General features: G+C 44.4%; 1 protein-coding gene across 5 annotated transcripts in view; it reads right to left on the bottom strand.

Moving 5' to 3' along the window:
• The window catches only part of CADM1 (cell adhesion molecule 1), a 265,868-nt gene that overhangs the window by 54,611 nt on the left and 188,713 nt on the right, over nucleotides 1-22,544 (bottom strand). For all 5 annotated transcript variants that reach the window (XM_059719750.1, XM_059719748.1, XM_059719749.1 and 2 more), the window contains exons 2-5: nucleotides 14,756-14,902; nucleotides 13,389-13,541; nucleotides 8,984-9,121; nucleotides 6,963-7,118 (exon numbers count right to left, since the gene is read on the bottom strand). In XM_059719750.1, coding sequence (XP_059575733.1) covers nucleotides 6,963-7,118; nucleotides 8,984-9,121; nucleotides 13,389-13,541; nucleotides 14,756-14,902 — 594 coding nt within the window. The remainder of the gene's footprint in view (nucleotides 1-6,962; nucleotides 7,119-8,983; nucleotides 9,122-13,388; nucleotides 13,542-14,755; nucleotides 14,903-22,544) is intronic.

Raw genomic sequence — 22,544 nt, forward strand, 5'->3', positions numbered from 1 at the left:
TCAGAAAGAGGAGAGGTCTTTGAACTCAAAGATGTTGTGTATAATTATTTCCCATTTTAAACATTTAACTACATGCTGCCGCCGTGTGCTTGCTGAGCCTCAAGTCCAGGCCCTACTCTTCTGTTCTTCATTCCCAACAACATTCCTCGGAGAAAACCTTATTAATGAGCTTGCAAACAAGAACCCAACTGGGAAATGTCACGAACAAGAATGGCTAATGCCCCAGAAAATCAAATAACTGAACACTTGGCTGATCGTGATGTCTTTCATATTTACAATAAAACGCGCGCGCGCGCACACACCCCCTTAAATCACGGATTCGGAAGGGGTCAATACCTCACTAAACAAAACGACTCATTTATTTGTTTAGAAATCTCCCGATGATAAATTACATTGATGTTAATCACTTCACTGCATACTGTGCAATTAATATTTGCACTCACCAGAAACAAGGATTACTGAAGGTACGACAGCACACGCACAAGCCTGATTTTTAACATAATTGGGCACAAAGAAGTCTCCTGGCATAGTAACAAACAGAGGTCACAATGGTTTCCAAGGGTATATATATATTTTATAAATGCTCCTACAGACATGACAAAGACCCGTGTTCAATTAATTGGGACTTAAACCCACAAGCTACAACAAGGCAGGTGTCAAGACTTCTCCTTTTGTCCTCCCTTCCCAAGGCTACACAACAAGAAAACAGAAAAGAGTCACAAAGGCTGAATGTAAAATGTTCTCGGGGTATCTGGCTTCATCCAACTCCTTAATGGCCTTTTAATGTATTTTGTTGCTTCATTTCCTTTCTAAAATTATACTTAACAACCCCTTCCCCAAACAACCCTCATGGAATGATCTGAATTCACATGAGAGCTCCCGCAGACAGAGCCACTGGATATTTCCGAACCAACACGATGCACGGTAGCGTATCCGTCCATGGCACAAACTCGTGCATGTGCTGGTGCGACTATTAATCAAGCATGAAAGTGTTGCTTGGACTCCGGGTACACAGCACCTACTTGTCAGACTCGGTTTGGCGTCTAAAAGCATTGCCAAGAAGTTTTAATTCACATTATGAGAGGCTTGTTTGCAGAGATTTCATTTTAATAGTATTTTCCACATTCAGAGAGCAGCATTTATCTCCAAAATTCACAAAGGGCCAGACCTTGCTGCTCTTTACTCGCAATGAAGTGGCTTACTCCACAAGTAGGACATAAGGAAGAGTGGCAAAAAAACACCCGCTCTGTTTTGCTGATGGCAGGAAAACTGTTCTCAACGCCCTCTGGGGATGACCAAGTCTCATTTTCCGAACTGTTGGTTGGGCCAGTTAACAAGTCAAGTTTCAGAGGCCAGAACAAGGCACCGCCGCCTATTCTGTCCGTTGACTTAAGTGCTTGCAATTCTGTTCTAATTTCTTTGCATACTTCACAGTGCGGGAGGCTATCGACCGTGATTCATGAAAGAACCTCTTATACCTGATATTACAACTGCCCTATTATTACTGGTTTATTGCTAGTTTTACGGTACCCCAGCACCGGGCTACCGCATTGCTTAAGGAGTGGATAATCTTAGCACGTAACAGGATGCTTGTGAAGAGTCAGACGGGACAAGCCAACAATTGAACAAGCCTTGCTTAACTAATGAGTAACAGTCTTATTACCACTTGGCTAAGAAGAGGGGAAGAGCCAGTGGGGCAGGGGTGGGGGATATACAGGTACTAAGGGGCTTGCAGCTTAGCAAGACGCACGTTTCCGAGCTTCTGCAGGGCAGTCGCGGGAACTGGAAAGCAGAAGTCCTGTTGTCTGCAACTATGCACGCGCAGCTCTGCAACAGGTGGGGAAATGCGTAGAAAGGGCTCCACTCCGGGAGAAAATCAGTTTTCTTCTGCTCATTAGAGAAGCAAGGCTGACCAAAGCAGGAAGCCCACTCTACCAAAAAGTGCCGCAGAGCTTTTCATAACTACAAATCCACCATCTTTTCTCCCTCTCGCACGGCTGGCAGCTGCACTAGCACAGGCTCCCAGCATCACGCTGGCTGGGGCAAGATTTGCAGCAGACCACCTGAATCTATCAGCACTATTTCCTGCAGCACTCAAAGCTTTGGCATTTCCACTGACACAAAGGTATTTTTTTTAACCAGCAAAATCATGACTGCTTGATCTTTCTCTTGCTGAGAAAGCCTAAGCCCAGACAAAGCACCTTCAGGTTTTGCCAGGAGGTAGGTAGCTAGCACAAAACCCCACCCCTGGCCATGGGTGGCCTCATTTAGTTTCCCCCAAAGTAAAAACTACAGTGCCTTGTCTCCACTGGAGAAGGGAACATGCCTTTGCTATCCTGTGGTTTCAAGCAAGCGTGCTTCTAGCAAGCGAAGGGCCAGCTTCAAATTATCTCGACTAGCCCCTTCCAGGGCACCATAGGGGAGGGGATTTGGAGCAAGCACGGCCCGAGGTGGTATGGCTGAGAGCCGTTTTATAAAAAGTTCTTGGAGTTGCTGGTACACTCGGGGAGAGGAAAAAAGATTCTCAAGCCTGTAATTTTCTTTGAACCGTAACACACAAGAAAACGCTCAAATGGATCTTAATTAAAACTCGGTGAAAGATGGCCCTTTCCAGACTCGGATCTGGGGCGCACATTTTCCAAATGCCGTTTCTCAAATGCAACATGGTCTAAAAAAAATCTGAAAACACATTTCTAATGGAATTAGGTACCCAGTTGAAGTAGGACTTTAGAAAGCACCTGAGTGAGTTAGGACCACAAGTGCTTTTTAATTTGAGGGATACCTGTATTCCTAATTTGTTGGGAGTTTGAGAATCTCCTACCTGGAGGGACCTATTAAAAAAAACCAAACAAAAACCCCAGAATTTCCCAGTGGATATCGTATGGGGATAATTTACAGTCTGAGGGGAAAATGAAGAACTTGTTTACCAGGGAAAGTTACTCTGATTTCTGTGCAACTGCTTCCTTTGATGGCTGCTCCAGACTCGCCTTTTCTTTGATGTCTGGAATTTGCACCATGCCTGCTGGTTAATCTGTGGTTTGGTTTCCTTTCCAAGAGAACAACAGAAAGCCAATGTCACAGCTGCTCTGAACTGTGCAGGGAATAACCCAAGTGCATCAGACTTGGAAAATCATTACAAACTGTGTGGGACAATATCCAGTGCCTGAAAATGATTTTTTTTTTCCTTTTTCCCTCCAAGAAACAGAGACTGCGCTGAACATGTTTGCTTTTGTGGGTCTCGTTTTGCATTGTTTAGGAGGATGGCAATTCCCCCAACCTCCTCCTGGCTTTCCTATTTTTCTTCCAACTAATCTTACCAGGTATCAACGGATTCTGGATTCCAGTCGAACAAAAATTAGCTCCTTACCTTACAAAGCACCGTTCTTCTTCCCCTACCTCATCCCACCACCCAACACATCCGTACTTGACTCTGCCACACCAAGTGCACCAAGATACCCTGGACCCATGCAGGTATTGGCAGGCCTTGATGCTCGAGGGGTGGCAGGTACCCTCCACCTTGCAGGCTGGAAATGGCCCCAGAAGTCATTGCTGGTTTTTTGTCAGGACCACTCTTGAGTTACACCTGCCTGTGGCCACAGCGACACAAGCCGAGGAACACCGCTTCGGCACGGCGCGATCAAGGAATGTTAATTGCCACTTGTTTGGAGATCCGGTGCTCTGTAAATCTGGAGGTAACAAAGTGGTCAGCTAAAGCGCACGGAACAGCAATTTTAAGGGCTGCTTCGTGCTGATTGCAAATTCCTTCTCTAAAAAGCTATTGAGAAAGTGACAATTAGGCCTGATTTTTGGATTATAATTTCTCTAAAGGGCAAGGTCTGTGTCAATGGAAGCTCTGATCCAGGCGTCAGTCAATGATGACAAGTGGATTCCCCCCGCCTCCTTTGCCGTTCCTGTTTGCCACATCTGCCTGCCTTCCTCTCCCGTCCTACCCAGACCCACTCCAAGGGGCAGACAGAGCACTGCACCGCATGCTGCAGCCTCTTCCAGACAGCTTCTCACGTTCCAGCAACGAGACGCCTACGGAATAAGGCCTATGGGCTCTTATATCGACTCCCCATCCGAGGGCTGCACAGGGGTTTGCCAAGGAAGGGGAGCACCACTGCACCCATGTTTGAGATGGGGAAACTGATATACATGGAGGCAAACAGACACTTCAAGGATTGCTAAGAAGCAGCATCCTGCGTGCACATAGATGCTTTGAAAACACATGGAGGGAACCTGGGTCCCCCCCATGGCACCCAGACAACACTCCCAAGCAGCGTGATGGTGTGATCTGTGCCTTGCTGGAAAAGCAGCCTGCAGCATGGTGCCCAGCAGATTCCCTTTGGTGCTCAGCCCCCTGTACCTACTCTTTGTGTGGTCAGTAATACTCCCAGACCAAGGGAAACCAGCACCAGCAGCTGCGCCGGGGTCCCCCAGCCGTGGCTCGTGGTTCTGATTCTGCTCTAACCAATTCACGTTGGCCTCATTTTCTGCCAAAGGTCTATATCACAGCATTCCCACTTAAAAAACCCCCGAGGTCCTTGGGGAACCTCTCCTGGGCAGACCCAGATACAGGTACAGGCAAACCGGCTGGCTGCCTGGGGCCTGGACAGAAAGGGGCCCGAAAATGGGGGGAAAAAATCAATTGCAAAAAAAAGTTTATACAGGACTGGCAATGTTATTAGTTGAGGATGAATTATTTAAAAGCATCGATACCACAGTCTTTTGCAACAAAAAAATCATCCTCTCTGGCAAAGGGGAACCCGATACTAAAAGTTTGCCCTGGGCGGCCAGGAGTCTGGGTGCAGCGCTGCTCCTGGGGAGCGCTTTGGTCCTAGGCTTGCAACCAATTCTCTGCCCTGCGTGTTTTCAAGAATAGGTTGTTAGAAAGAAATTGCACAGCGAGTCCAGGGACAGGCAACAGCCTGCAGACCCCTCACTGCTTGGACACCAGTCCAAAGCTACGACAGACTGGCACCGACTAGCAATGGTTTCCATGCGATGGCCCCCTCTCCATCCACCAGGAGCGGGGTCATGGTCAATCGCCTGGCTGGGGAGGATGCACCACGGGACCCAGGCGACTCCTCCGCCCAGGGGGAGAAGTACAGCACGGGGAGAAAGGGGCTGCACACGAGGTGATGTGCGGCTCCTTGAGCTATTTGTGTTCTGCCGATAAAAAAACCAGGGAACGGGTCTGCAGGGCTGTTCGGCTGGTGCCTCTCGCAAGCTCCAAGTTGAGTTCAGGACAAAATGTCAAGTCAAACATGCTGGTGCACGAGACCTCTTCACATTTAGCCCCCTTCCCCTTCCAGAAAGCTCTGCATTAAGTCCATTCCAACAATCGAGTGTTAAGCTCCAACTAACACCTCTCCTTCCCCTGGAGATACCCAAAGAGAGGCCTAAAATTAGCGATAAGTGAAAAAATACCCTTTGCAGCAGATAAAGCCTATAGTGCTTTATCTGAAGGTTTTGGATGTCCCCTGAGACCTTCAGATAACCATAGTTTACATGTGCTTTGTTGCCATTGTGCATGGAGACCTTTAAAAGCTGCAACTGAAAGGATTCAGAAAGGATTTATTTTCTCTTTCAATAGACAAGCAGAGAAGGAGCCTGCACCCCATACTTCAGGTGCTCTTTTAAAAAAAGTGACCCATTTCTATCATACCAAAAGGTCAGCACTGCAGTGAAATTTCCAACGGGAAGCCTTAAACTAACCTGACCCCTTTCTAAACAAGTAAAAAACCCTGCAAGATTTCAATTTCTCTGTATAATTTGAGAAATGGGATTTTTTTTTTTTTGGTTAAGTATTTGATCAAGCCTCACAAAGGTGCTAATGTATTATTAAAGCTAATGGAGCTCTACAAGAAATGTTAATGGACATTAAGTTTGCATAAATGAATTACACATTAGCACAGTCACAAGAAATCTAGTATCTGCCAATTTAGGTAGTATCTGATCATTTCTGTTTTCTCCATTATAGAGACATTACTTCACGCTAGTTTCGGCGATAGGAGAATTGTAAGCAGAATGCTCGTAATGAAGCCACATAATGAAGTAGATGAAATAAATTAACACAATCCCCCTACTCCGGGTCTGCAATAGCAGGTTTGAGATGAACCACAAAAGGAAAACTTGGGAGGCGTCTCGGCAGCCTCCTCGCTTCGCCGTTCTCTTGCGCCAGGGCCCCGCCGCCCCCGTCTCACGCAGCCGATCCAATGGCGGAGGCGCTGCAGCGACGCGGACGGGCCCGTATTCCATTACGCCAATAAAATACCAGCTATCTCTGCCGTGCGTTGCCCCATAGGTATTTTCAGAGGCGTACCTTTCCCTATCTGTATACATCAATTGTGATGAACGGCAGAGCAGTTCATAAAGAGCCAAGCGAAACGCTCTACCTAGCTGTTATCTTGATAGCAGTCAGCAGCATTAAAACTTCAGGAATATCAGCCGGCAAAGGCAGACTAATCTTAACTTACCTTCTGCATTCCACTGGATTTTTAAACCACATTGTACGCACCGCGACAGTCTCTCTTGCATCAGAGCAGGTGTCTCTCGATTTGTTTACCAATGAAGAATTGCAGTCGGTTATCTTAAATTGCGGCACCGCAGTGTAAGTTTTAAGAAATAAATACGCTGGTAAAAAAAGGTAAGACTCAAAATTCATCTGCTGTGACATAATTATAAGGCCTAGCTAGCAACCTTTCATGCTGCTAAATCTGGGTAAAGCAAGTTATTCTCCAAGAATAAAACCAGGTCTGTGGAATTATAGCAAACTGGCAAGGGAAAGCCATTGTTTCATCCGTTCAACAATACCCAATACTTTGATTTCTACATTTTGGCAACAAGATATAAGTGCTATGTACACTGTAATAAAACCTAATTACATAATTAATGGTTTCTAACGTCTTTTTAAGTGAGGATCTTTACACAATGGAAGAATAAAAACCACTGGGACTCACACATGACTTCTAGGTAGCGCTGGGTCTGCAAATCCTTGACAGCAGGGTGATCCACCAGACAGATGACAGGGACGCCGTCATCCTCCCGTCCCACTCTCAACAGAAGTTGACTGGTCACTGTATACATATCAGACCACTGCTCCACTTCAGACTTGCCTGTCAAAGGATGAGAGCCAGAGAGAGAAAGGGAGAAAGAGCAGAATAATCATGGGAGAGCATATCCATGTTACCTTCACATTATCTGTGCATTCGTATCACCATGCAGCACATGACACACAGGCCTCTGGCTTCCATTTTTCCTTTCTATGGCATCTGAACAGTCCCAAGAAGGAAAAGTGCACATGGAAAACCATCCTCCTCCCACCAGGCCATGGAAAGCCAAGATATACAATGCACTGCTACACGGACTAAGAATTCCCTAAAACTCCTGAGCTCCTAAATCACTGGGGCCACACAGCTTCTTAACCTTCACAACTTTTCATCAACAAAGTGACCAACTAGAACAAAGTAAGGAAAGATGGAAATGAAACCATTTCGGTGGTGGCATTGAGAGACCCTGCAGGAAACACCAGGGCAGCCGGCCGGCATGCAGTACGCTGCAGGGCGCCTTCATAAAACACAGGGCGGGAAGGAGGGAAGCTCAGGAAGAACCAGAGAGACAAGAGGGGCTGTACACAAACTCAGCAAGTATCTGCTGCCTGTACGTCACTGCCACTGGCTAAGAGGCACTGGCGGCATTTTTAGCATTCAGGTCATGCAGATAAAATGGTAAGACAGCAACAACCCCCTTTTTCAAACACTCCCGTAGAACATGCAATTAAACAGGGGAGAGGGCTGATGGGAGCTGCAGAAACTGCAACTCATTATGACTACAGAAAGGGGTTTCTAACTGCAAAAGTTCCTCGTTTTTTTGCTAGGTGCAAACTGCGCAACATAAAAAACACACAAAGCTATTGCAGTCCCTATTTCTGTTAAAAAACCCACACGGCCAAAGGAACAGCAGGGTGATGTGGTATTTCAAGAGGCTACTACTTGTTTGGCAGTCTTCAAAGATACAGGGATGCTGGAATTCAATTGCTGATGCAAGCAAGCTCGATAAAGATGCTGGACCGGTCAAGCACAAAGGGTTGATCACCGCTGTACTGTGCCCTCTAGAAAGGGAAGAGCCAAGCAAGGCCATTTGAAGATCCATGCCTCGCTTAGATGACAACAGGTGCTGGAAAGCAGCTGGCTCTGTGGGACACTACTACAAGTGGTGGGAGCTTTGCATTCTGCTGTTATCAGCATACGTTCAGCATGGGCCATTGTACTAAGATGCCCGTAGGAGGAAAAGGATGATGTTGTACATCCTCGAATGGAGGACTTTGTCTTGTCCTCGCAGGGGGGTTACATTTGACGCTACGTGTCTGACTTTGGTTAAGGAGCCCCGAGTGTCTCACATGGGGCAGAGGTGATGCCAACCAGCCTCGCATGCACGTGTATGCAGACTTAAACAAACAGCATGTCATGTGCAATCAATGTCAGTGACTTCCTTGTACAAATACCACACGCACTAGACTTTATAGAGTGGGAGAAACTCATTTCATATGAATATTCAGCACATACACAATGCTGTGCAAAGGTGAACTGAAAAGCTTTACAAGGCAGAGAGCTGATGCTCTCAGTGATGCCTGAAACAGGGCAGAAAGCTACATTAGCAGCAGCAGCAACCATAACAAATTCCCTTCCCAGCTTTAGAAGTCAGCAAGGTCACAAGCAGCTGAAGAGCAAATCCAGAACACTGAACTCAGGTTCTGGCAGGCGGGTAATGGACATAATGATATTCAACCCTTCCTGGTTAAAATGCAATTGTCATTTAAATCCATCAGCATATTCTGCTCCTGACCTGGGGTTTGAAACAGCTTGCTCTACTTTTTAACCAGGGGTGGGAAAGAACAGAAACACAATGGTGCATCTAGCAGGTCTGAATCAATTGCTGGGTGTTATCGGTAAAACTGAGCTGATTTAGAGGAAAAATCTACCCCTTAGCTCCTTGTTCCCTTTGAACCATCTGATCGTGGTGGCTGGTCTGCTGGCCATGGCAGTGCAGTTCAATTCAATCTCTTCTCCTTCGACGGCAATTTCTTTCTGGATATCAATTATCAAATTGCGTGGCGGGACTAAAATGAAAAGCATACAAATCAGAACAACAAGGTCAATACATTTGGAGCATTAACTGATGCATTTCTGAGAGCCTATTAAAAATCTGCTCAATGATGGAAAACAGCTGAATTTTGGGGGGGGAGGAGAAAGCTGGATGTGAAAAATCAACAGTTCTCTTAATTTATCAACTCCCTTAAAACATGGCTTCTTAATATTGACAATAAATATTTCCAGAGTTGCAACTTCACTTTGCATTTCATTGACCATCGCCTGACTCGTGTTTCTTCTACACGCTCCCCCGACCGTGCACCATCCCATACACGGTGACTGCTCTTTTAGACTGCCCAGTTTGGATATCACATAAAAAAAAAGCAGCATGCAGAGTTAAAAAGAATAAAGCATTTGTACATGGTTCTTGACAGCCTGTGATGAGGAGAAAGAAGAAGGCTGACATTTAAAAGTGCATTACTTACCTATAGTCTTAACCCTCTGAAGGGTTGTAATTTCTTCCCTTGTGCTCTTTAGCTTCAATCCTCAAGCTCACGAGGTTGAGGCTTGCCAGCAAAGAAGTACATTCAGTGCTCTTAGCCACCCCCCTGAGTATGGGCCAGAATGGATGCCATAGCCTTTACCTGCCAGTGCCTTTCCCATCAAAACAAACCACAAGGCAAAACGAATCCCAGCTCTCAGGAAAGAAGTAGAGCTAGCTTTGCATCTGGAGACAGATACTTTTTTTGCATGAGATTGCAATAATTGCAGGAAGGTAATTTTCCTCTCTCTCCAGGTAAGTATGCTCTACAGATCAACCCTCTCATGAACTTCAAAGCTAGAGGGCTGTAATCATCAATGAGAAATAATCCAATAATATTTAGAAATTGGCTAGAACCTAAGGGAGATAACAACCGCTGTAGCATATAACCAACGGACGTGACAGAAACAAGCTTAAAGATGCTGAAATAGGGACAATCATCTCTTTACATGAAAGAGTCGGTAGAAAGGGAGATGCAGGCCTTACTGGGCAACATGCAAAAGTCTAGAAGGAACAGAGTTGTAAGTCAAGGAGATTTCCAAAGATAACATTTTTGTTCTGATCATTATGATTAAGGAATTGTATGGTTCAGATATGACTAATACATTTCTCAGCTGATGAAGAACAAACAAATATGTATAAATACCATCCAGATGATCAAGCAGACTAATTAGTCATTCGTGGCTTTCCTCTAAGAACAGACTATAGATTTGAAATCTGTACGTGTTCCAATGAAGCGTGAATAAATTTACATATAGTAGCACTGAAGATATGAAAGTACCCAAGAAGAGAAAAACAACTACGGAGGGAAAGCAAGAGGCAGCACCCTATTGCTCCCTGATTGCAGCCGTGGGAGAAAGGTGGTCTGCGCTCCAAGGTGACTGCCAGCCAAAGCACATAAGGAGAGCACAGCATTAAAGCCTCTCCTAAGGTACCAAATGGGATCTCCTTGGTGAACCTAAGTGTCACACCGAGTCAGACCAGCTGGCCCGGGACCCTGTCTCCAACAGTGGCAGCGGTAATGGGAACTGAGGTCCTAGAAAGAAGAACCAAGGATATATTGACACCAACTACCTTCTTTGGGGAAGTTTATTAATGATGAGAAAAAGAGATCTGTGACTCATCCCCATTCCTCCATGCGGCAGTCATCTCATCTCCCTCACTTCAGCAAATACATACACTTCTGCCTTTGTCTCGCCTGGTAAAATAAGGATTCGCACCAATCTGCCGCAAACTTGCACACCAAGGTAAACACACAGCGCTATGATTTTTATTTTTTTAAATGGGGCTCTGGAATAAGAGACAGAAAAACATGGTTTGCCTTGAACCTTGAAATGCATCTTATTTATAAGGGGAATCACTACCCTAGCACTCTAATGTATTATTGAACACAAACAGTATTTACACAGGGGGCAATTAAACAGGTATTATTTCAAATAAATCTCTAGCAATGAATGAAATTAAATTAAAGCTAAATAATTATATACATCTGAACGCACATAAATACGAGAGGAAGTTACATTCTCAGCTGAATACCAGAAAACTGAACTAAAACCTGAAAGCTGTTGATAAATTTGAGACCCATATTAGGGCTAATTATAAACATTGTTTCCACAGCATAAAACCACTAAGGAAGAAGTGAATCTCATTAAAACACAAGGAAAAAAAGTCTTACAACTAATCAGTGAGTGAGATCTGAGTTTAAGATCTTCCACTACGATTCAGGTTCCCTTATTAAAAGGATCTTAAAAGCCAACACTAATCTTTAGGCATGGCTGTAACAGTATTAGCTATTTTGGGCAGTAGCTATATAAATCCTGTACCTGCATATGTACCGCAATCTCAGAAACCATGAAAAATAGACTGAAAAGAGAGAACTCAGTATGATTGCCTTGGTGAAAATGTTACTTCTCAATAGAAAACAGTAACATTCAACACTGGAAATGGCGATGCCAACACAAAAATACACGGAAGGTGTCAGATGGACTGTGCTAAATTTGTATACATGTAAGAAAAAAAGATAAAATGGTGGCTATAAGATCAGAGTAGGTAAAATTAACCAAAAGCCACCACTTCACCTCGTAGTTATGGTTAAGATTGTGCAGAATACATTTAGCAACTAATAAACATGCAAAGGCAGGAACATCTTCAACATATCAAGAGGTTTAACAGCTGTGGATATACACAACACTTTTCTTAAAGAACATCATAGACAGCAACAAAGATGTTATTATTCTTCATTATATTTTAATCTTAGAAAAAAAAGTTGAGCATATGATCAGTGGAGATAGCTTGATTTCTGGGTACAGGGATGCATAGGCTGCTGGATCTTACTATGAGGAATTCTGAAGTAACTCCGAATGTAAGAAATTTAAATTAACATGTTAAATATCTACAGAAAAAAAAATCCACAGGTTTCACTATTGCTGCAGGCTGCTATGAAACTAGAGCACCAACTTTTTTGAGAATCAAAGCTCTCATGTGTACCCTACTGGTGCCCTGGATGTTAACTGGCAAAAAAAGAATTTAAAAACCCCATTTTGGTTCATCCCAGGGAGAATAACCACCGGCACTCACTCACAGAAGGAGCAGACTGGCAGAAGTACATACAAGGGGAGGGAGTCGACTGCATGGTGCCAAAGGAGATGGAGATACTGGGATTGATGGTGGTGATGGTGTCCCAGGCAGGCCCTCAAACCACAGCATGCCTGCATGCAGGGAAGCTGAGCTATGAGCTTTCAAACTGAGGAATAAACAATCATCATCTTGCTGGATTTTACTAGAACTTTAAGTAAGTAAAAAAGAATCCAACTTTATGGGGCCTTACATTTTATATATTCCCTAATTTTACACAAATATACTTCTTCCCTTTCCATCTTCACCAAATGGGACCCACCCAGGACCATCATTGCAACCCTCCGCTGCTATTGCTGCAATCGGACAGCGTGCACACGCTCTACAGCCCTAAGGAGGAAAGACACGGGCTGGGGAAGGTGCCGGGAGGCCAGCGTGTAGGATTACTAGCAGGCACGGCTGTCTCCTCTTCCAGCGCATGCCATTCCCCAAAGCTGCTGGCTGGTCTCCGCACTCACACTTGCTCCAAAAGACCAGTTGTGAACTCAGAAGTTCCTACAAGAGAGCCGGCTGGGGGATGTGGTTCATCCTTGCAGAGCCCCGGTAAGGCAGGGTGAGGATTATCCCGCATTGCACAAACGGAGGAGCTGACAGCGTTTAAGTGACTGTGACAGACAACAGCAGGACTCACTCTATTAAGCAAAAACGTGCCCGGAACAAAATGCAGCGAAACCCCGCCGGTCCTCTACACACCGGATACTGCTCAGAGAGAATCGCGCAGAACATAATCACCAGATAAATGCTGGAGATGAACGGAGGCATTCCTAAGTAGCAATTAAAGGCTATGATATCCCAGGTGGTGAACGGCTTGTGAGAAGGCTTTTTGATCTTTGCTTGCCACTTTCCATACCTTGTCCAGGACCAAGCAGATCCAATCATCGTTAGCGAAAGAGCACATGAGAGAAAAAAAATCATTTTCTTACCAAAACCACGGCACGGTTACAGACTTTCAGCAAAGCCTTACCCACCTGATGTAGTTTCAGCAACTTTTGCTGGCTAGAGCAGCTACCAAATAGTTTGCGGAAGTGCATATACAGTCCCTTTCCCCCTCCCCTCCACCTGGAGACACTCCCCATTAAATAAAGACAGAATTTAGTAGCGAGCATCTCTTAATTTCTTACCAAGCACTGTAATAGTAGTATAAATTTCCTGGGGAGGATCAGTGTAGAGCTGGCAGAAGTATCTTCCTTCATCAGAAACGGAGACATTTGTCAATGACACTCGGAGTTCACTGTTGGAGAAATTCACTAACTGAAACCTGCTGTCCTTCAACGCTGTGGAGCAAACAGATCGTTAGCGCTGGTGATGAATCCGTAAGATAGTACACCCCCCACCCACAGAAACACGGCCGAGCCGGAAGCCCAAAAAACGTGTAAAGGAATCTAAGCAAAATTTCCCAAGCGCTCTGACCGCAGCTTTCCTGCTGCCTTTTGCATTTCAATCTGGGTTTAAACATTATTCGTGTTCGCAGATCAATATAAATAATCAATACAGACTAATGCACCTTGCAAAACACCAGCAATTAGGACATCATTCATTTGTTGGAAAAATTAGGGGTGTTCTGGCAAATGGGCTGTCATAAAAATTCAGGGAGCCATTTCATGACTGTAAGCAGACTGCAAGCTTGGAGGCTGGACCAGGAATTGAAAGAGAAAACAAGGAGGAAAAGGCCAATGCAAGATTTGGGTTTCCTTGTGCACGTACTAACTGCCCAAATTCTTATGATAGCAAATACTGCAGCCACTACAAACCAAAAGCTCTGCTAGTGCTTTGGAGAGAAGTATCCTCTTATAGTAAGTCCTTGTGAAATATATAGCACCACTGGGTCCTGATGAGGGTCCAATACATGTTACTACAATTTGGGGGTGTGGGGGGTGGGAATCAATCTATGGTATTTGAGGAATGGCCCTTTCTTTGGGTTGTGCTTATTTAATGCAGCTGGGTGCTTGCCCATCCCATCCAGGCCCAACAACACCCATTAGGTTCGGGCAATTTAAATGCTTTCTTTCCAACGATTAGCCTTCGCTGGAGTTTTGTCGCAGCAGAAAACAGACAGCATCATTCACCAGGGACCACAAAGACAAGGGTTTTTGTTTTGGCTTTAAAGAAACTTATTGTCTTGAAAATTCTAGCCTTCAAACCAAACATATTACTTCTGAGAACATTGCACTCTCCCTGCTTTACCCTATTCAATTGGTTTGTGTCAGCTAAATATTTGGTGTTCAATTGCAATTCACCCTGAATTACTACAATCAATTCCTATTGCAAAGTAAGACAGTCTGACTTTTAAAAGGGACCATCAAGGTTTCCATTAAGGAGAAAGATTATGATTGCCTGTTTCATCTACCCTCTACAGAATCGACTAAACTTTAAGCGTCTAACATTAAATTTAGAGGGGGAAAAAAAAAACCCCTTAGCCATCTCTTTATACAGAGTGCAAGGAAACTGGGGGAAAGTTGTTACTGAATAGCACGGGGATGGGACTTACGCCTGAAGTCTCGGAAGTAAATGGTCTGTCTGTTGGGATTCAGCAGCTGAATCACTGAGTCATCGCTGTTTTTGACTCGACAGCTGATGGTGGCCACGTCTCCCTCCACTACCGTCACATCCTCTGTAACCAGGTTCTGTCCGCCACCTGAAAAAAGAAAGCAAATGCTAACTAGCGCTGAGGTTCGAAGTCGTGTCAGCAGCTTTTGCTGGAGTCCTTCCAACGGAGCAGGAACAGAGGAACGAATGCCAGGGGGCTGCCGTACCGATGCACGTCGTCCCCCATCTCGTGGTGACTGCACGAGGCTGCTGGCTTAGCATCCATGGCCACAGCCAGCCTGCAGCAGCACATCCATGACTATGCCTTCCCCAACCCCGTGTATCACGGCTGCTGCACTTGCCTTCCGCAGGCATAAGCTTCATCCCACAGGGACAGCGGGGTGTGGAGGGAGAAGATGGGTGAAGTCTGAAAGCCTGTTAGGAGTTTCGGTTAACAACGCAAGGCAGACATGGTCCACGGCGCATGCAATGAGACTTACTAAGCCAATACATGGTTCAGTCACTCTCCATATATGCAACATTGGAAATGGGGATGGATACCCTAGGGACAAAAAAAAATGAGGATGCTCCTTTTGACTGGCCTGAACACCGCTACATCAACCTGGAGTACCTGGGAGTGGTTGGCACTGCGCAAAATGGAAACGCAGCAATTGCTTGGCTCAAAAAGGGGCCAGATCCCTCCCACAAGTAGGCACGGCTGCTATGCATGCGACCAAAGCATGTCGTCATGCAACTGAATTGCAACCCCAAGGAGAGTGCAGCAAAGCATCGATGCTCCAGACTAGTCCAGCGACCCTCATCCAGGAAATGGTCATCCGGTGGGATGACTGGAGGAGTTTGATACCAAACCTAAGGGCCTTAAACTAAGTATAGGTACAGATCTAAAGATCTTGATGTTAGCATAACGAGGCAAAGAGCTGGCCCTGTAAATAGCCTCCAAATATGCAGGAAACCTGGGGTTTCCCCACCAAGCGGTGTGGAAACCTGGAGCCCAGCCTTCAGCTCATTCAAGGTTGGGCGTGCTTGATAAAGAGAACTGAGTACTGTATATTACAGGATGTTAAAGATGAGCTTAAGGAGACAAATGAAGGGACCCTTTTTACTATAGTCAACAAAAATTCATGACGATAAGGACCAAGAAGCATTTCATTGGAAAGGCTCTCATCTCTCATACATCCCTTTCTTTCCTCCCCAGAAAAAGAGCAAAAGCAGCCAGACAAACAGGTTTCCTGAAGCATCTACCCAGCAAGAGGTTACGTACATACAACAAGATGCGTCTTGGGGCTGGCGGGGAGGGACGATGGTGGGCAGAGGTGTATATTATTAGAAATATAGTTCGTGCCCCAGTTCTGTGCACAGTGGAGACCGGATCATTTCCAAACTGGAGAAGCGCACGGGCAACTAAGGCACCTACTAAAATCATAGCCTAAGCATGCTCGGATATGGGGCAGAAACGTGTATTCAGAAATCTTCGCTGGAAAAAAACAAAACCCTTGCCAAACTTTTGTCTTCTAAACCTATGAATAACTAAAGAAGTAAATGCAAAGGGAACTGCAGGACATTCAGGATCTTCTAAACAAAACCCAGCTTATATGTATAAATGTTAAATAACTACAATCTGTTAACAAGTTAATTCATTTTAAAGCCCAATCAATCTCTGCAACACAACTTCTATTGTTCCAATCTGCATGGGTGGTGTTCTACATATATTCTAAATTGTAATCTAATTACTATGAAATTAATCCCTTTAGGCAACTCCATTTATGCCCAAACTATACTTATCCCATCGTTTGTGAGCCTCACAAAAGATCTCTATATTCATGTGGAAGCAGATGCTTACGCTCGCCTCGCTGTTGGTAAGCAAGAGACTAGTAGAGCGATGGCGGTACGTCCAGTTCTAGATGCAAAGCTAAAAATTCCCCCCGGCAACCGAAACACTCGTATTCACGAGTCGAAGAGCTGCCCATCGCTAGCCATCGTATGGTTACAGCACCTTAAAAACAGAGGGGAAGTCATTGGCATGCTTGCTATTTTCCCAGCAACAAACAATTAGTCAGTAGAACTAGTCAGGAAGTTGTCAATAAAACATTTTCTCATTTGAACCTGTCAATTTGCTACGGCCAAAGTTCATCGTGGGAACAGCAGTTTCGATAAAATTTATGGAGAAAGATTTGCTAGGGACAGGGCAGAATTCGTGGTCAAAATTAGCAACCCACCTCACACCTCCAGAACAGCTTGGTAATTAGGGCACTGACTTGGAGGGAGCCTGCACCAGCTGTTATGATCCAGCTGTTATATCCACAGGACCCTGTGCTGATACAGCTTAGCTGAATCATCCTGCCTTTGATGCCGAATAAAGAAGGGTTAAAGTTGCAGTGGTTCTGCTGCACCTGTCTTGCTACGGCTATAACTTAACGGCTTCTATCAGTATCCTTTGATATCAATTCAATTGTCACGTCTGCCAATGCCCTCAGCCAGAATCTGTAGCAAATTGCAGGGTGGAGAGAGTCTGGTTTTAATTTTTCATTAAAACATTTGAAAGGCCCCATGCTGAAGAAGGTGATGAAGAATGGGAAAGCTGTTTGAAGTCTCAGAAATATTCATGGGACGAGAAAAGAGTCTCCTGCTCGGGTCTCAGGGAAATCGCCCTTAGCTGAAGGAGGGGCGCTGGCTACAGGATGCCCTAAGGAGCTGGACCTCTTGGAAAGAAGAAATCCCTTTCAACGAGGTGCAAGTTGTGGTTTGAACGTAAGAATGACCATTTCCTGGATCAGATCATATGTCCAGCTTGCCCACCATCGTGTGTCACATAGGAGCTGAAAGGGAGAGTGAACGGGGTCTGACCGGGGTTTATTCCCCACTGCTCCTCTCTCCCTTTCATCCTTCACCCTTTCTACTCTGGATTCATTCAAGAAACGCTTGGATGCTTATCTTGCTGGGGTCCTGTGACCCCAGCTGACTTCCTGCCCCGTGGACAGGGGGCTGGACTCGATGATCTTCGAGGTCCCTTCCAGCCCTAACGTCGACGACACCTATGAAGGTCTAGGAGTGGAGGCTCTCCAGCCCCAAGTCTTCATCCAGCGAGGAGGACTCCTGCACTGCTCTCAGTGCCGGACTCCGAGACGGACCGGTTACTCCCAAGCCCCAGTGAATGCAATGCACGCCACCGATGCCACCAGATTTCTTGTGCCGTGGAAACACTGGACCAATGCAGATGTATGACTGCAGCAAACATCACAGACCCCCAAAGCGACCCTTCCCTCCATGAAATCCCACCCACCGGAAATAAATCCCATTTCCTTCCCGTGCAGCGTGGGGGTTTTAGGTGCAAAATGATTTACCCCTCAACAGGCCGTGGTTTCATTGGGATGCCAGTGTCTTAGTGCATGAGGAATTGCCTGTAGCCCTTCTGGATGTACCTCTGTGCCGGGGACGGGCTTCTCTCCTGCAAGCAGGCTTACCAAAAACCCAGCCAGGCACAGCAACAAGCTGCTTGACATCGGGGTACTTATTTTAAACTTCATCAGTGTTGGGTGAGGGTCTCATTTTGCTGGTAGGCAACAGCCATCACTGCCTGAGCATCCACCGCTTTGTTCTGGAGTAGACTTTTATCCAAATGAGCTCTTGTACATTGGGTACATTTTTTTTTCCCCTGCAATTTACCCAGGACCCAATTACGCACATCAAGACTAGGGAGAAACTGTACTGAATATCAAACACCTTGTTTACTACTCTGCTCTTTCTGTAATACTCAGCACACTTAGCCTCAGGAGAACAGCTTTATTTCCATGGTGGACATTTACCAAGTCGCTGAACTCGCACCCCCCATTAGCCTGTTAATAAACAAAGCTCTCCATCTGGTCTGAAGAAACCAGAGTTAAAGCACGCACTAAAAGGGCAAAGCAGAATCCAGATTATGCTGCGACAGACCTAGGATACCAGAGTGGCTTAATGAAGTTTAAACAAAAAACGTGTTTTGTGAATAAGCAAAAGGCTACCCCCCTTGCATTAAAAGAGGCAGGCAAATGCTCAGATCAGAGGAAGTGAAATTAGTGTTTAACCTATTAGCATCAGGGACCACGACAAAATGCTGCAAAATTCTGACTTGGTACATTTTTTCAACCAAAGCAATTTGCTTAAAAATAAATAAATAAATAGATTGAGCAATCTGTCCTCTGATTATCAGAGATGCACTTATTTTTGTGAGATGCTTTTACTTACTACGTTTAATCAGTAGGTGATGCTGTGGAAGTCCAGAGATGGAAGAAAAATATTCTATGCAATTACTCTCTGTGAGTCTGGCAATCATTTACAAGTCAGCTGCACAAAACCTCTCTCTTTAATGAACTGAAGGCAATGTGAGAGACTCATGCCATGATATCTGGGTTCAGGTTTTAAAGAACACAGGGAAACATAATTGGGAGGAAAAAAAACACACACAAAAAACAAAAAACCTAAGCCTTGCATCCTAATTCTGATTTGCCTCATAATTGATGTGGATTCTGCCAGGTCACAAAATAAGATGAAGGAATCCTGAATGAAGTGAGAGCAGCAGCTAACAGGTAAAATAATAATAAAAAAACCACACAAAACAGAACTTGAGAGGATTAGCACCCAAAAGAGAAATACTAATTGAAGCCCCTTTGGGTCACTACTTCGATCCTGTCTGCTTTCAAACTATAAAACCATTATGGACAAAAGGCCCAACTGGAAATGGTTTTCACTTGTTGATAAAAGCAAACACACAGACTGGGAGAAATTCTGCACCTTTGATTGGTGAGCTGTGTTGAATTAAATTTAATGATGGGAAAAAGGCAAGGCATGTGGGCATCTGGTTAATGACTATAAAATGAACAGAACTGAACCGGAGGTGGACATGGGAGGTGCCAGAGGAGTCATCAGCATCGGGAAGGCATCGAGGTAGCTAACGACTGCACATACATAAAGACGGAGCGAGGCCTACAGAGTCCAAGCCGAACATTAGTCATGATGGCGATACACAAGCTTTGATGAAACCTTGCAACAGTCGGTATTTTTGAGCGCCAACATTTAACGGGAGCTAACAACAATGCAGGGATACCATTTCTTTATTTATTTCAAAATAAAGTCATATATTTTGCTCACTGCAATTTAGTGCTACCTCCCCCAAGGAAAACGCACATTTTAACAGGCTGATCCCTACGGGCATGTTGCTCAAACTCACCGATAAAATTATAATCATCAACCAATGTAAAGAAAATCCCCATGACGGAGGTGTCCCCCCAAGGCTGATGATGAGAGTTGTGAAGAGCAAGCAAGAGGCATTTCGGTTTTTCCCTCCAGATGGTAGGAGCCTGAACAAGGAGACCACACCTGTCCCTCTCCCCGACTGCAAGCAGAAGACTGGTCTGTGCCAACATTGTCCTCAAGGGTCCTCCAACTAGTTCCCCACGAATTCAACCACTTTTCTTTTCCTTGGAAAAGACAGATGCATTTATGACACTGGCCACAACTGATACCCTTTGAGCACCCAAAAACCCCAGGGAAGGGGGCTTAACATCCGATCCTAGCACTCTTTCCTGCCTAGGCAGGGGTCGGACTCGATGATCTGTTGAGGTCCTGTCCGACCCGAGCATCTATGAAAACACTGGCTACAGGGGAAATCGTGGCAAGAGACTCTGTGAAAATACTAACAATACAGCTCTCTGCATGTCCTGGTGCTCAGCCTTCAGGGAATCACATCTCTCTCAACTTCTCTTACTGCAACAGGACGTCGGGCAAACATCCCCTTTCCTTCGTAGCAATAGATGAGGGACCAAGGTTGTGCAAATGCAGTCTGTTGGTGCACTCTGTATTGTAAATAATGACTCCGACATAAATAATAATGATGATCGTGATCATTATAATACTAATAAATCACAACTACTGAATAATAAATCCCAACTTCTAACAAAGCTCTTTCCTGCCCCAGTGCAGGGGGCTGGTCTCGATGATCTTGTAAGTCCCCTTTCAACCCCTAAAATATATGAATGCGCTCACTCTGGTTTCACAAGAGGCCAGGCATCTTAAAGATCAACTCCATGCTGGCATAACAGCCATATTCTGACAGGTTTTTCTGTGTGAATCCAAAAAAAAAGTGTTTTATGGATGTATTCAACTAGACACGTCATATTAAAAAAACGAGGAATTCGATAATACCTCAAGTTCCCCCAACCACAGGTTGCTGCCAATACAGCAGCAGCAAGAGGTACCGTGGGGGACTAGCAGCCAGAAAACAAAATGTTATCAAAATTTCTATCAAACCTATTTAAATAAGAGTCCAGCAGAAAATTCAGTGGGATACGTTCTCCATATTTCTTCATAAACACAACGTTCACTACAAATCATTAACAAAGCTATTAAGATTTGATTTCCATCTAAGTAATTATTGTCAGCATATTTTTTTTACATTTACTTTAAAAGACTCAATCCTATCTTTCAATTCATTAAACTGTTCCTTGCATTTGCCGAGTTCTATATCGAGTCAGAAACCTATTTGAATTAATAAGAATTACAGTAAAAGTAATTTAGAAATAAATTATTTGAAGTTCAAGCCACTGAAGCTTTTGATGATGGCATGTCGCTCCATTAAAACAGCCGACTGATTTCCTTGGAAGTCCAGCATCTGGGTCCAAGCTGGCATGAAGATGGGTCTCGAGGGGGTGTTTCTTCTTCTCTAGGCCTGGGGTTAAATGATGGGGCCCAGCGAGCTCTTCATTTTCCGAAACAGCTAGTGTCTCAACCTTCATGAATATTTGAATGTTTATTTTGAATCAAAAGCCTCCCGAGCCTGACCGCTGTTTGCAAAGCTCTTCTTACCCCATTGACCCCTATCCTCGTTTGTTAAACTAAAAGCACCAGACAATACAAGTGAGCTCTTTCAGTTATCTCTATGCATATTCAGTCCCATATAATAGGCCAAAAAGATTATTAATGTGAATCAAGCAGATTATAAAGCTTAGAGATACAAAAAAAATAAAACATACTATGTGAAAGAGCAGCCTCCTATTCCAGCTTCCTGTCTAACATTTCAGGAAATTACTTGCAATAATATTTACTGGTGGTAGATAAATATTTTAAAGTGTGTTTAATTTCAATAGATTAATTGGGCTCGCAGCACCAACAACGTATTGCAACAGAAAGAAAAATTACAAAGGGGGTAAAAGGAGGGTAGAAATCAATGGTATATTCCCTGAGCAGAATCACAGGGGGAAGTTGGAGAGGGGGAAGAAAAATGCGCTCGATAATGGAAATCTTTAGATATTGTCTAATAATTAGCAACAACACTCATACCAAGTTTGGAATAACCACCAAAAAAATCTGATTTATATTAACGTTGGATACATTTTATTCAATTAAATTTAATTATTCACAAATGGAATGCACATGAAGCTTCAGTATCAGATAATATATGAGTTCCTGTTGAGATATCTAATACCAAGTTAAAAATCTCTTCCTGCTTAGATGTGCACTACGCGGGTACGTCTGATTAGTTTTAAATTCCAAAAGCTTATTACGATGAACATTTTAAATATGTAAACCACATAATAGACTGTAATGGCTCCTTTGGAGTCATTAGGTTCTATACGGTAAATACGATGCAGTTTCACAATAGTTTAAGTATGCATTCAGATAGCAGCCTATAACAACCGGTTACTTTGAATTTTATCAGCGAACTGCACATTTTCATATAGATCATAATAATATCTCCT

The sequence above is a fragment of the Alligator mississippiensis genome, chromosome 16, assembly GCF_030867095.1.
Source record: "Alligator mississippiensis isolate rAllMis1 chromosome 16, rAllMis1, whole genome shotgun sequence".
NCBI classification, from domain to species: domain Eukaryota; kingdom Metazoa; phylum Chordata; order Crocodylia; family Alligatoridae; genus Alligator; species Alligator mississippiensis.